The 15,503-nt window shown below is 43.3% G+C and overlaps 1 protein-coding gene across 4 annotated transcripts in view; it reads left to right on the top strand.

The window, feature by feature from the left end:
* Positions 1 to 15,503, top strand: part of ACSM1 (acyl-CoA synthetase medium chain family member 1) — a 56,068-nt gene extending 40,565 nt beyond the window's left edge. For 2 of the 4 annotated variants that reach the window (XM_040635254.1, XM_008696969.2), the window contains exons 12-14: positions 266 to 365; positions 1,253 to 1,372; positions 2,857 to 3,171. In XM_040635254.1, the coding sequence (XP_040491188.1) occupies positions 266 to 365; positions 1,253 to 1,372; positions 2,857 to 2,943 (307 nt within the window). In that variant the 3' untranslated portion in view covers positions 2,944 to 3,171. Of the gene's footprint in view, positions 1 to 265; positions 412 to 1,252; positions 1,373 to 2,856; positions 3,172 to 14,556 lie in introns of those variants that run through there. The other 2 variants (XM_040635255.1, XM_040635256.1) reach the window with 2 other exon arrangements.

The raw sequence follows: 15,503 nt of genomic DNA, 5'->3' as shown, positions 1-15,503 counted from the left end.
CGAAACATTCGCCCTCCTCCCCGAGTGGAGGCAGTGAGGTGAGAAACTCTGGGGAGCACGAGAGTGTTGTATTTCTCAGTACGGAGTGCCCATTCTTCATGTTTGGGGTCCATGACAGAGCCAGGTCACAGATATCTGTCTCCCTGTGACAATTATCCTATGTGACAAGGGACAGTGTGACCCTCTAAAACATGAGACTTGAGGGTCTGGGTCACCTGGCTGTGGCAGCTGCTCAGAAACCAAGAAGGAGCCCTTGATCCTGCAGGTACCGCATTGGGCCCGCGGAGGTAGAGAATGCCCTGGCCGAACATCCGGCAGTGGCTGAATCAGCTGTGGTGAGCAGCCCGGACCCGATTCGAAGGGAGGTAAGGAGGAGGATGCAGAGGTCATCGTGTCTGTGTGGGCACTAAGGCAAGTGCAGAGGAACCTTCCTCCTTGTCCTGTCTACCCTGCCCTGGACCTAGGGTGAAGGGAGGGCCCAGTGGGTGTGCATGTGCATTTACACTGTGTGGTCACCAGAGGGCAGTGTGGCCTCAACCCTGTGGGACAGAAAATGATGCTTGTGAGTGTGGCTTGCTGCTGGGGCTGCTGCTGCCCATCTCCTAATTACTGAGCCCTTCCTACCTGCCAGCTCATTTTCCCTCACAGCAACCTCATTAATTAAGGACTCAGACCCTTTTTTACAGAGAAAGAAACAAGCATAAGGAGAGTAAATAAGTTGCTGATCACAAAGCTATTAAATGGTGGAGAGGGAATGGGAGTCTGAGCAGTCCGGCTCCAGAGCGTGCATTCATTGATTCACTGGGCACTGAGCACCTACTATGTACAAGGCCCTGTGCCCTGTAGTCGGGACATAAGTAGTAGGAACATAGTTAATTACCACCATTGATTTAATGCCCACAGAACTCTACCTACAATAATAGTAAAAGCGATGACGGTAATGATAGGAATAAAAATCAGTTTAAACTAGCTTCACGGTTTATATGAATGATCTCGATGAATCTTGACATCCATGCCCTGAGGAATGAATCCATGCTGTCCGCACATCGCAGAGAAGAAAATGGAGGCTAAGAGAGGTGAAGTAATTTTCCAAGGCAAAGAGTAGAAATTGGAAGTATGGAAACTGGTTCTGTTCTTTCCCAGAGGCTCAACTGTCAACTTGTTTTTCCATGTACTTAATACATGTTTACTTTTTAGAGTATACACTTGGTCACCACTCACCCTGAGCCTCCACTCTGATTCTGCACTGCAGGTGGTGAAGGCATTTATTGTCCTGACCCCGGAATTCCTCTCCCATGACCGGGACCAGCTCACCAAGGAGCTGCAGCAGCACGTGAAGTCACTGACAGCCCCGTATAAGCACCCCAGGAAGGTGAGTGAGGGCAGAGGGGTGGGATCTGGTCCCTGCCAGTGGGCCCTGGGGTCTGCTGCCCAAATCTCCCAGGGGGGCTGGGGTGATGCTTATGTAGCCAATGGAATGAGCATTTTTCTCCACGAAAGAAGCATTCAACTTAGGGGCTATGGGGAGATCCAGCTTAATGAGAGAAAACTCTATCCTGTGTCAGAAAATGAAAAGGCTGGCAAGTCAATCTACAGAAAAAAAATCAGACAAGAGCCTAGAAATATCCAAGAAGGTTGTCATCTTTCACAATTTGAAAAAGACATTCGTGACAAGAACGGCCGCACATTTTAAAAACATTATTTGTAGTGTAAGAAATATATTCTAAATTGAAGCCCAATACATATATAGATATATAACAAGCAAAAGTTAACAGAATAATATTTATTGTAGCATAAAATATATTCTGAGAGTTTTTATTCTACCTCATTTGTTTTCAGTGCCATGTGCAAACTATGAAAATGTCCAATACAGAAGTGATTAAATAATTCGTGGTTTTTAATGGTGTCCTATAATTTAAGAAGATGATGCAAATCTTTTATTTGTAACATAAAAACATCACAATAATATCTTATTAAGAGAAAAAAGCAGGCTATGAATAAATATACAAGTTATCTGACTTGTTGAAAAACGTTTGCAAGGATACACTGGCCAAAAAATTAACATGTCCTTCTCTTGTAATAATACCTTCCTGTGCATTCTGAATGTTTACACATTCGAGACATAAAGGCATGCAGCTAATATTTATTGAAAATTTACTATGTGTGCCAGGAGCTGGACTCAAAGCTTTACTACACTTATAATTTCGTTTAAGCCCCTCCAAACCTGAGATGGTATAACCGTCCATTTTGCAGAGTGGAAATGGAGGCTCAGAGACTCACAGTAAACTGCCTGAGGTTAGAGTGAAGAAAAGGGCAGATCTGGAGCTCAAAGCCACGTGTATCTGACAACAGAGTTCATGCTTCGCATGTTAGACTGTGCTGCCTCATAGAGAGTAGACCGGAGGGTGCCTGCCAGTTAGCATGGGCCAGATGTTACTGTGTGTAACTAGTAGCCCTGTGTCTTAGCGGCTTCTAACGAGGGAAGTATCTTTCTTGCTCCTGCCAGACACCCACATGGTCTTCCTGGGACCAGGATAAAAGCAGACCCACCGTAGGTAACTGCCAGGTGCTATATGAGATGGACAGAGGGGATGCCAGACTCAGTTGTCCCAAGTGTTCTGTTTGAGGTGGCACCCCTCACTCCCACTCACATCTCACTGGCCAGAGCACGTCACAGGGATGCATCTAACTTCCAGGGTCAGATGACACCCTGACATGCTTGGTGGAGCCTACTGGGGCCACCACATGGTGCCACCCCTTCTAGGGGACTGTGCAGGGGCAGAGGAGGTGCATGGGGCATTGGTAGGAAATGACAGCTGGACTAAGTCAGGATGAGTTTGCTTTATCCTTGACCAGGTGGAATTTGTCTCAGAACCGCCCAAAACCATCACTGGCAAGATTAAAAGGAGTGACCTTTGGAAAAAGGAGTTCAGTCAGATGTAATCAGCAAAACCCTCAGAAACCACTGTGTCATCTTTGCCAAATCCCTGGCTGCCTCAGTTTCCCCACTATGGAGAGTGTGAGGGGGGGAGTGTTGGACGTTGATTTGTAAGAGCACCACATTTCAGCATTTTTGTTCTTTTAAATTAATGTCAGTTACTCTCCTGCTTCCAAGTCCCCGAGTGAGCGCTCAGAATGTGGCTGGGGTAATAAACGGATATCAGCATCCAAGGGGACTTGTGTTGTGCTTTTATTCTGTGAATGAACCAGTGCTAAATGCTGTCCTTCCATGATTCTCCCCAAGCCCCAGCAGAGAGGCCTCTCGGGCCAGATTCTCCTCCTGGTTCCAGGGGCCCTGGGTGACTCCTTTTGTCTATTCAACAACCAGGACACAGAGATCTGGGGAGGGACCCTTCCTTGGCCCCAGGTGTCCACCTCTGCCTGGCTTGCGCATGCCCTGCTAGAGGGTGAGGTCAAGGCCAGAGCTAGTGAGGTGGCTGGGGAAGGGGAAGGGGCCGAGGGCAGCCCAGCCTGGTGAGTCCACTTGGCTGCCAGACCATTCTTCACTGCTCCATCCAGCCTCCCATGGATCTGCTCCCTCTGCTGCCTCTGAATGCTGCTGCTGCTGCTGTTGCTTCCAGATGCCAGCCTTTATCAGCACAGGTGTGGGAGGGATCTGCCCTGTGGGGACCCAGGAATCCTGTAAGACTCCTCCAGTCCTTTCCAGGGGTGCCCAATCCCCCATTCCTTCCAAGGTAAGCCCAGGAGCTGCATTTCTCAGCCCTCCCTAGGGGACCCCACTCACTCACCCTTCCCAGGGCCCAGGAATCCCTCAGCCTCGCCAGGGGCCCATAACTCTGTCCACTCTTCATGACCTCCTCCTGCCATCTGGAGCCTGAGAGATGATGTGTGCAAAGCACGCGACTTAGCACAGGCCTGACACAGGAGGGACCTGTGGTTGTCACCAGTGCAACACTGGTGTGACATAACAGCTGACGTGAGGCACCAGATCTGGGAGACACTTGCCCCATGGAGACGATGATACTGATGTCCAAAGGTGCTCAGCATGTGTCTTTCACTTGGCCTCCGCACAGTTACGGACACAGGCGTGGACACTCGCAGTTCACTGAAGGAAACCAGCCCAGGGTCACACAGCTGGTAAGCAGCACAGCTGGATCTCAAACTCTCGGCTCCCGGCCCTGTCTCCAGGGGCCACGAAGGGCTTTGTGGATGGGAGGCTGACACTGGCTTTGGGGACACTTTTCACCTCCATGAATGATCTCACCTGTTTGATGCCCCCAAACTCTGTTCACTGCTTCTTCTTTCCCTGCTCCCTGTTCCAGTTATAATCAGGTGACCCTGGCCATCCTTCATGGAATTCCCTAGTCCCCCTTATAGCCTGGGCCTCTCTCTGTTCACTTTTGGGCTAGTCTGACTCCACCCCTTCTGTAGCTGGTCTCTCCTTCTATAACCAGGACAGCCCAACTCTGGGGCTCTTGAGGCCTGCAATGGCATCTAAACAGAATTTAATACTAATGTTTTGTGATCCTTCTTTTGTTTTTGTTCGCTTGTTTTTTTATCGTTTCTCTATATTTATGTTAAAGATACTGTTTTCCTAGTTTAGCAGAGCTAGAATGGTTCCTATTTACAAGAAATTTGCAAAATAATGAAGTGGTGGTTTGTAGAGCACTGATTTTCAGCTGCCTTGGGCCTGAATGAGTTGGGGAAACATTGTGTTAGTCCTAGAGAGAAACAGTTTAGGAAGTGCCGCTCAGGACAGGGCCCAGGAGAGATGATCACAGGGGTTCATCGAGTAACCTGGGCCCCTGGATCTCCCAGGAGAGAAGCTGGTGAACGTTTTCTCTTAAAATGCTCTCATTCCTGGAGGTCCCAGGAGATCCCATGAGAGTCAGCTTGGATTGATTCCCTGTGTTAAATGCCCACTGTGGAATTACTGGATTGTATGGTATTTAGAAATTTTGTGAGGAACCCACATCTTGTTTTCCGTAGTGGCTGTATCAGTTTGCATTCCCACCAGCAGTGCATGAGGGTACCTTTTCCTCCAATCCTCAACAACACTTGTTATTTCTTGTGTTTTTTCTTCTACCCCTTATGATGTGTGTGAGATGATATCTTATTCTGATTTGAATTTCCCCCATGATTAGTGAAAGTAAGCATCTTTTCAGGTGTCTGTTGACCATCTGTATTTCTTTAGAGAGAAATGTCTATTCATGTCCTCTGCTTATTTTTAATTGGATACTTTGGGGTTTTTTTGGTGTGGCATTGTATAAGTTCTATATGTATTTTGGATATTAACTTCTTATTAGACACATCATTTGCAAACATCTCGCATTCAGTATATTGCCTTTGTGTTTTGTTGGTAGCTTCCTTCACTGAGCAAAAGTTAATATTTTGTTGTAATCCCAGTTAATTAATTTTGCTTTTGTGTCCCTTGCCAGAGGAGACCTAGCTTAGAAAATTGTTCCCATAGCTGATGTCAAAAAAATTACTGCATGTATTCTTTTAGGAATTTTATGGTTTCAGGTCTCACATGTGGGTCTTTAATCCATTTTGAGTCTATTTTTGTGGGTGGTGTAAGGAAGTGGTTGGTTTCATTGTTTTGTGGGTGGGCGTCCAGTTTTTCCAGCACCATTTGTTGAAGAGACAAGTCTTTTCCCCATTGTGTATTCTGGTCTCCTTTGTCATGGATGAATTGACCATATAAAGATGGGGTTATTTCTGGACTGTCCTATTCCATTGATCTGTGTATTCATTTTTGTGCCAGGTCATATTGTTTTGATTATTACAGAGTTATAGTATGTCTTGAAATCTGGAATTGTGATACCTCCAGTTTTGTTCTTTTTCAAGATTGTTTTGGTCATTCAGGGTCTTTGTGTTCTGTACAAATTTTAAGATTCTTTATTCTGGTTGAGTGAAAAACTGCTGTTGGTATTTTGATAGGGATTGCATTAAATCTGTGGGTTCCCTCAGGTGGCAGGGACATTTTAATATTGGTTCTCCCAATTGATGAACATGGAATTTGCTCATGGATTTGCTTCTGTCATCTTCAGTTTCTTTCGCCAGTGTTGGATAGCTTTCAGAGTACAGGCATTTCACCTCCTTGGTTCAGTTGATTGCTAGGTATTTTAAACTTTATGGTGCAACTGTCAACAGGACTGTTTTCTTAATTTTGGTTTCTACAACTTCATTAGGAGCATATACAAATGCAACATATATAAATTTTGTATCCTGAAGCTTTACTGAATTTATTGATTGCTTCTAGGAGTTTTTTTGGTAGAGTCTTTAGGGTTTTCTCTGTATAGTCTCATGTCATAGTCTCATGTCATCTACAGATAGGGGAAAATTTTGTTTTTTTCATTACCAATATGAGTGCCTTTTATTTCTTCTTGTCTGATCGCTGTGTCTAGGACTCAGTAATATGTCGAGTAAATGTGGTGAGAGTGGACATGTTTGTCTTGCTCCTGAACCTAGAGTGAAAGCTCTCAGTTTTTCAGCACTGAGGGTGATGTTAGCCATGGGTTTTTCATAGCTGACCTTTATTCTGTTGAGGTATGTTTCCTCTATTCCTACTTCGTTGAGCATTTTAATAATGAATAGATGTTGTCCTCGTTAAATGATTTTTCTTCATCTATTGACATGATCATATAGTTGTTTTTCTGTCTCTTGTTACTATGATCTGTCGCCTTGATTTGTGCATATTGACCCACCCTCGCATCCCTGGAAGAAATCCCACTTGACCGGGGGGAATGGTTTTTGTTTTTTAATGCCCTGTTGGATTCAGTTTGCTAAAATTTTGTTGGGAATTTTTGCATCTAGTTTCATCAGAGATACTGGCCTTTAGTTTCCTTATTTTGTAGTGTGTTTATCTGGTTTGAGCATCAGGGTCATGCTGGCCTCATAGAATGAATTTGGAAGCTTATCCTTCTCTTCTGTATTTTAGAATAGTTTGAGAAGAATAGGTATTAAATGTTCCTTAATTATTTGGTGGAATTCAGTTGTGAAACCATCCAGTCCTCATCTTTTGGATCAGAGGTTTTTGATTACTGATTCAATTTCATTGCTAGTAATTGGTCTGTTCCAATTTTCTGTTCTTCATTCCATTTTAGAAGCTTATATGTTTCTAGCAATTGATCAATTTCTTGTAGGTTGTCTTATTTGTTGGCAGATAAGTGTTCATAATGTTCTCTTATGATCCTATGTGTTCTTGTGATGTTGGTTGTTAATTCACCTCTTACATTTTTGATTTTATTTATTTTTGTCCTCTCCTTTTTTTAAAAACATATATTTAAATTCATTTAATTAACATAGACGGTATCATTGGTTTCAGACTTACAGGTCTGTCATTCATCAGTCTTATATTAACATCCAGTGCTCATTACATCACATGCCCTACTCAATGTCCATGACCCAATTACCCCATCCCTCCACCCCCCCTCCCCTCCAGCAAACCTCAGTCAGCTTCCTATGATTAAGAGTCTCTTATGGTTTGTTGCCCTCTCTAGTTTTGTCTTCTTTTAACCTCTTTCCTCTCTCTCCCTATGATCCTCTCTTTTGTTTCTTAAATTCCAAATACTAGTGAGATCATATGATAATTGTCTTTCTCTGATTGACTTTTTTTGCTCAGCATAATACCCTCTTTCAATCCACATCACTGTAAATGGCAAGATTTCACTTTTGATGGCTGCATAATATTCCATCTTAGCTATCTATCTATCTATGTATCTATCCATCTATATATATCACGTCTTCTTTATCCATTCAATATGTGTCGATGGACATCTGGGCTCCTTTCATAGATAGTCTTTGTGGACATTGCTGGTATAAACACTGGTGCCCCTTCAGATCAGTACATTTGTATCTATGGGGTAAATACCCAGTAGTGCGATGGCTGAGTCATAGGGTAGCTCTATTTTCAATTTTTTGTGGAACCTCGGTACTGTTTTCCAGAGTGGCTGCACCAGCTTGCATTCCCACCAACAGTGGAAGAGAGCTCCCCTTTCTCCACATCCTTGCCAACATCTGTCGTGTCCTGACTTGTTAATTTTAACCATTCTGACTGGTGTAAGGTGGTATCACATTGTGGTTTTGATTTGTATTTCCCTGATGCCAAGTGATGTGGAGCATTTTTTCATGTGTCTGTTGGCCGTTTGGATGTCTTCTTTGGAGAAATGTCTGTTCATGTCTTCTGCCCGTTTCTTGAGTGGATTACTTGTTCTTTGGGTGTTGAGTTTGATAAGTTTTTTACAGATTGTGGATACTAGCCCTTTATCTGATATGTCATTTGCAAATATCTTCTCCTATTCTGTTGGTTGTCTTTTGGTTTTGTCAACTGTTTCGTTTGCTGTGCAAAAGCTTTTTATCTTGATGCAGTCCCAATAGTTCATTTTTGCCTTTGCATCCCTTGCCTTTGGAAATGTGTCTAGCAAGAAGTTGCTGTGGCCGTGGTCACAGAGGTTACTGCCTGTGTCCTCCTCTAGGATTTTGATGGTTTCCTATCTCACATTTAGGTCTTTTATCCAGTTTTAGAATGGTGTAAGGAAATGGTCCACTTTCTTTCTTTTCTGCCTGTGGCTGTCCAATTTTCTCAACACCATTTGCTGAAAAGACTATCTTTTTTCCATTGGATATTCTTTCCTGCTTTGTCAAAGTTTAGTTGACCATATTGCTGAGGGTCCATTTCTGGGCTCTCTATTCTGTTCCATTGATTTATGTGTCTGTTTTTCTGCCAGTACCATACTGTCTCGTTGACTACAGCTTTATAAGACAGCTTGAAGTCCGGAATTGTGATGCCACCAGCTTTGGTTTTCTTTTACAACATTCTTTTGGCTATTTGGGGTCTTTTCTGGTTCCATACAATTTTTAGGATTATTTCTTCTAGCTCTGTGAAAAAAGTTGATGGTATTTGATAGGGATTGCATTGAATGTAGAGATTGCTCTAGGTAGCATAAACATTTTAATAATATATGTTCTTCCAATCCATGATCATGGAACGTTTCCTGTGTGTGTGTGTGTGTGTGTGTGTGTGTGTGTGTGTCTTTCTCAATTTCTTTCATGAGTGTTCTGTAGTTTTCGGAGGATAGATCCTTTGCCTCTTCGTTTAAGTTATTCCTAGGTATCTTATGGTTTTGGGTTCAATTGTATATGGCTTCGACTCCTTAATTTCTCTTTCTTCTGTGTCATTGTTAGTGTATAGAAATGCAATTGATTTCTGTGCTTGATTTAAACGTGCCACTTTGCCGAGTTCCAGTATGAGTTCTGGCAATTTGGGGGTGGAGTCTTTTGGGTATCAGCATCATGTCGTTTGTGAAGAGTGAGTTTGACTTTTTCTTTGCCAATGCCTTTTATTTCCTTTTGCTGTATGATTGCTGAGGCTAGGGCTTCTAGCGCTATGTTGAACAGCATTGGTGATAGTGGACGTCCCTGCCATGTTCCTGACCTTAGGGGACAAGCTCTCAGTTTTTACCCATGCAGAATGAATGGGCTTTTCCTAGGTGGCTTTTATGATATTGAGGTATGTTTTGTCTATCCCTACACTGTGAAGAGTTTTAATCAAGAAAGGATGCTGTACCTGTCAAATGCTTTTTCTGTATCTATTGAGAGGGTCATGTGGTTCTTGTCCTTTCTTTTATTAATGTTGTGTACCCCATTGATTGGTTTGTGCTGGTTGAGCCACCCTTGCAGCCCAGGAATAAATCCCACTTGGTCATGGTGAATAATCCTTTTAATGGACTGCTGGATCGTATTGGCTAGTATTTTGGTGAGAATTTTTGCGTCCATGTTCATCAGGGATATTGGTATGTAATTTTCCTTCTTGGTGAGGTCTTTATCCGGTTTTGGGATCAAGCTAATGCTGGCCTCATAGAAAGACCTTGGAAGAAGACTTTAGTTCTTTAAATGTTTGGTAGAATTCCCCTGGGAAGCCATCTGGTCTGTGCTCTTATTTGTTGGGAGATTTGTGATTACTGCTTCAATTTCCTTGCTGGTTATGGGTCTGTTCAGGTTTTCTTTTTCTTCTTAGTTCAGTTTTGGTAGTTCAGACATCTCTAGGGATGCTTCCATTTCTTCCAGATTGCCTAATTTGTTGGCATGTAGTTGCACATAATATGTTCTTATAATTGTTTGTATTTCTTTGGTGTTGATTGTGGCTCTCCTCTTTCATTCATGATTTTCTTTATTTGGGTCCTTTCTCTTTTGGTAAGTCTGGGCAGAGGTTTATCAATCTTACTAATTCTTTCAAAAGAACCGGCTTCTTCTTTCATTGATCTGTTCTACTGTTCTTTTGGTTTCTATTTCCTTGATTTCTGCCTTAATCCTTATTATTTCTCTTCTCCTGCTGGGTTTAGGCTTTATTTGCTGTTCTTTCTTCAGTGCCTTTAGGTGTCAGGGTAGGCTGCATTTTGAGACCTTTCTTGTTCTTTGAGAAAGGCTTGTAGTGCTATATGCTTCCCTCTTAGGCCTGCCTTTGCTGCTTCTCAAAGGTCTTCAATAGTTGTATTTTCATTTTCATTTGTTTCCATGAATTTTTAAAATTCTTGTTTAATTTCCTGGTTAACCCATTCATTCTTTAGCACGATGCTCTTTAGCCTCCATGTATTTGAATTCTTTCCAACTTTCCTCTTGTGATTGAGTTCCAGTTTCAAAGCATTGTGGTCCCACAATATGCAGGGAATGATCCCAGTCTTTTGGTACCAGTAGAGAAATGATTTGTGACCCAGTATGTGATCTTTTCTGGAGAATGTTCCATGTGCACATGAGAAGAATGTGTATTCTGTTGCTTTAGTTTGGAATGTTCTGAATATATCTGTGAAGTCCGTCTGGTCCAGTGTGTCATTCAATGTCCTTGTTTCCTTGTTGATCTTCTGCTTAGATGATCTGTACATGGCAGTGAGTGGGGTGTTAAATTCCCCTACTATTATTGTATTATTGTCCATGTGTTTCTTTGATTTTGTTATTAATTGGCTTATATAATCGGCTGCTCCCCTGTTCAGGGCATAAATATTTACAATTGTTAGATCTTGTTGGATGGACCCTTTAATTATGGTATAGTGTCCTTCCTCATCCCTTATCACAGCCTTGATTTGAAATCTATTTGTCTGATATAAGGATTGCCACCCCAGCTTTCTTTTGATGTCCATTAGCATGATAAATGGTTTTCCACCCCCTCACTTTGAATCTGGAGGTGTCTTTGGGTCTGAAATGAGTCTCTTGCAGACAGCATATGGACGGGTCTTGCTTTTTTCTCCAATCTGATACCCTTTGTCTTTTGATTGGGACATTTAGCCCGTTTACATTCAGAGTAATTATTGAACGATATGAATTTAGTGCCATTGTATTATCTGTAAAGTCACTGTTTCTGCCTCATTTATCCTAGCACTTAGAACCTCCATTTTTTATTGCATCTCATTAATAGCCTTTTTGATTTCGAGTTGGTTAGATTTTAGTTCTTTTATTTCTCCAGAAAGGGATTCTGTAGTGTCTTCTATGCTTTTTTCAAGCCCAGCTAGTTATCTCTATTGAACTCTACTTCCAACATCTGACTTACGTCCATACTGATTAGGGACCTGGCAATCAGCACTGCCTCTTGTTCTCTTTTTTGAGGTGAGTTTTTCCATCTTGTCATTTGGTGCAGTGAAGAATAGATGAGTGAGAGAACAAAATACTAAAACGGCAACAACGACCCCAAAGAAATATACACCGAACGATACTCTGGATCCTGTGTGTATTTTGGTCTGTTTGTTAGAAAACTAGATCCCAAAATCGTAAAGAAAGAAAAACTTACATATGTACCAAAATAAAATTGAATACAATGGAAAGATAGAATGTAACCGTACAAATGGAAATTAAAAGACAAAAACCAAAGAGGAAAAAAAAGGGAAAATAAAAGAATATACACTGATAGGTGAACAGAACACTATATCCTGAGTGTATTTTGGTCAGTTTGTTAGAAGAAACTACATCTCAAAATTGTAAAGAAAGAAAAGCATATTTATATATACAAAAATTAAACAGATTGAAAAGATAGAATGTATCTGTAAAGATGAAAATTTAAAGAGACTTTAAGAAAACAAAATGAATAAACAAAAAAAAAAAAGAAGAAGAAGAAGAAGAGGGGGAAAAAAGAGAATATGATCAGACAGGTGAAGAGAACTGAACCATACACTAGATTCTGGTTGTATTTTGGTCTGTTAGAGGAAACTGCATCCCAAAATTGTAAAGAAAAAAACTTGAGTATTTACAAAAACAAAATTAAATACAGTGAAAGGATAGAATGTAACTGTACAAATGAAAATTTAAAAAGATTTTTAAGAAAGAGTTGATGAAATAAGAAATGGGTTGAAAAATGAAAGAGAAAAAAAATTAAAATTGAAAGACTCGAGATTCCTGGGGAAACAACCATGAATTCTATATACTATATTCCCCTAGTGCTGAAGTTTTGCAGTTCTCAATGATTGGTATACTCGGTCTTGAATGGATATTCTTGGAGATCTTGGGGAGGGGCCTGTTGCCTTGATTCTCAGGTATTTTTGTCAGGGCTGAATTGTAGCGCCCTTGCCAGGGTCCCGGCTAAGTAATCTGGTCTAGTTTGCTCTATGTGGCTTTTGTTCCCTGAAGGGTTTCTGCCCAGCTTTAGCGGATGTGAGAATGAAAATGGGGGCCTCCCAAACTCCAGTCCCGGATCCGGGAACTCGGGGACCCACCCCTGAGTGCTTCCTCAGGGAAAAGCAGTCAATCATTCCTATCTCCCTGGTCTCCGCCCGCTCTCTGTGCTCACCCAGCCTGTGACTGAGCATCTGTATCTCAAGCCTGGATGCCACTGGTGTCTCTAAACCCTGCAGACTCCTGCAGTGCACACCCTGAGCTGTTCCTCCCTGGGGAGGAATGGGGGATTCTGCTGGTTCTGCCATTTGCTGGGCCCCTGCTCAGAGAGCGGTTGCCTGACCATTCTGCAGTTCATGGTATATGGCATCCCTGAGCTAAGAGCCCACTCCTGGGCTCACTGATTCCAGGTGGCTCCCTGCTCCGATGCCTGCGAGCTCTGCCACACTCAGGCACCCCTGTTATTTCTGTGACCCCGGGGATCCCGAGACCACACTAACCCACCTAGGATTCTGCCCTGTTTTGCCACCTGGGCACCTTTCAGGCAGGGACATCCCTCACTGGAGCAGACTTCTAAAAGCTCTGATTTTGTGCTACATTTCTCTACCACTTTCTTGTAGCCAACTAACAGAGGTTCCCTCCCCCTGCAGTTTATCTTTCCGCATATCACCTCAGATTCACTTCACACCTCCTACGTTGGAGAAGGTGGTCACTTGTTCTATTTGGAGAGTTGCAGCTATTCTTTTATTCCATCTTGTGTTGCGTTCACAGATGTTCCAATGGTTTGATAGCTATCTAGCTGAATTCCAGGAACCGTATGAAATTAAGGTCTTCTGTTCCTCCTCCATCTTGGATTCTCTCCAGGAATACATTTTAAATCGCAACCCAATATGTTTATAGATACATAACAAAGAAGAGTTAATAGAATAATATTTATTCTAGCCTGCAATACATTATGATGGACTTTATTCTACTTCATTTGTCTTTGATGCCATTTGCAACCTATGAAAATGCCCAACAATAGAGAAATGATTAAATTATTCATGGTATTTAATATTATATAACTTAAAAACATGATGCAGGTAGTTATTTGTAACATGGAAAGAACACAGTATCTTGTTGAGAGGAAAAGGGCTGTGAATGAATGTAAATATTATGCTATTTGTTGAAAAACAAAGTTTGAAAGGATACACGGGCCAAAAATTTAACATGTCCTTCTTTCGTAATAATACGTTCCTGTGCTTTCTGAATGTCTACCTTCGAAACATAAAGGCATGCAGCTAATATTTATTGAACATTTACTATGTGTGCCAGGCACTGGACTCAAAGCTTTACATGTATTACTGTTTCATTTCAGCCCCTCCAAACCTGAGATGGTATAACCGTCTATTTTGCAGAGTGGAAATGGAGGCTCAAAGACTCACAGTAAACTGCCTGAGGTTGGAGTGAAGAAAAGGGCAGATCTGGAGCTCAAAGCCATGTGTATCTGACAACAGAGTTCATGCTTTGCATGTTAGGCTGTGCTGCCTCATAGAGAGTAGACCGGAGGGTGCCTGCCAGTTAGCATGGGCCAGATGTTACTGTGTAACTAGTAGCCCTGTGTCTTAGCGGCTTCTAACGAGGGAAGTATCTTTCTTGCTCCTGCCAGACACCCACATGGTCTTCCTGGGACCAGGATAAAAGCAGACCCACCGTAGGTAACTGCCAGGTGCTATATGAGATGGACAGAGGGGATGCCAGACTCAGTTGTCCCAAGTGTTCTGTTTGAGGTGGCACCCCTCACTCCCACTCACATCTCACTGGCCAGAGCATGTCACAGGGATGCATCTAACTTCCAGGGTCAGATGACACACTGACATGCTTGGTGGAGCCTATTGGGACCACCACATGGTGCCACCCCCTCTAGGGGACTGTGCAGGGGCAGAGAGGGGGCATGGGGCATTGGTAGGAAATGACGGCAGGACTAAGTCAGGATGAGTTTGCTTTATCCTTGACCAGGTGGAATTTGTCTCAGAGCTGCCCAAAACCATCAGGCAAGATTAAAAGAAGTGACCTTTGGAAAAAGGAGTTTGGTCAGATGTAATCAGCAAAACCCTCAGAAACCACTGTGTCATCTTCGCCAAATCCCTGGCTGCCTCAGTTTCCCCACTATGGAAAGTATGAGGAGGGAAGTGATGGACATTGATTTGTAAGAGCATCACATTCCAGCATTTTTGTTCTTTTAAATTAATATCAGTTACTCTCCTGCTTCCAAGTCCCCGAGTGAGCGCTCAGAATGTGGCTGGGGTAATAAAGTGACATCAGCATCCAAGGGGACTTGTGTTGTGCTTTTATTCTGTGAATGAACCAGTGCCAAATGCTGTCCCTCCATGATTCTCCCCAAGCCCCAGCAGAGAGGACTCTCGGGCCAGATTCTCCTCCTGGTTCTAGGGGCCCTGGGTGACTCCTTTTTGTCTATTCCACAGCCAGGACACAGAGATCTGGGGAGGGACCCTTCCTTGGCCCCAGGTGTCCACCTCTGCCTGGCTTGCCCATGCCCTGCTTGAGGGTGAGGTCAGGGCCAGAGCTAGTGAGGTGGCTGGAGAAGGGGAAGGGGCCGAGGGCAGCCCAGCCTGGTGAGTCCACTTGGCTGCCAGACCATTCTTCACTGCTCCATCCAGCCTCCCATGGATCTGCTGCCTCTGTTGCCTCTCAATGCTGCTACTGCTGCTGCTTCCAGATCCCACCCTGTATCAGCACAGGTGTGGGAGAGATCTGCCCTGTGGGGACCCAGGAATCCTGCAAGACTCCTCCAGCCCTTTCCAGGGGTGCCCAATCCCCCATTCCTTGCAAGGAGTCCAGGAGCTCCGTTCCTCAGCCCTCCCTAAGGGACCCCACTCACTCACCCTTCCCAGGGCCCAGGAATCCCTCAGGCTCGCCAGGGGCCCATAACTCTCCCCACACTT

This window comes from Ursus maritimus, unplaced genomic scaffold, assembly GCF_017311325.1.
Source record: "Ursus maritimus isolate PB19 unplaced genomic scaffold, ASM1731132v1 scaffold_2, whole genome shotgun sequence".
NCBI lineage: Eukaryota > Metazoa > Chordata > Mammalia > Carnivora > Ursidae > Ursus > Ursus maritimus.
This window is presented reverse-complemented; position numbering and strand designations above follow the sequence as displayed.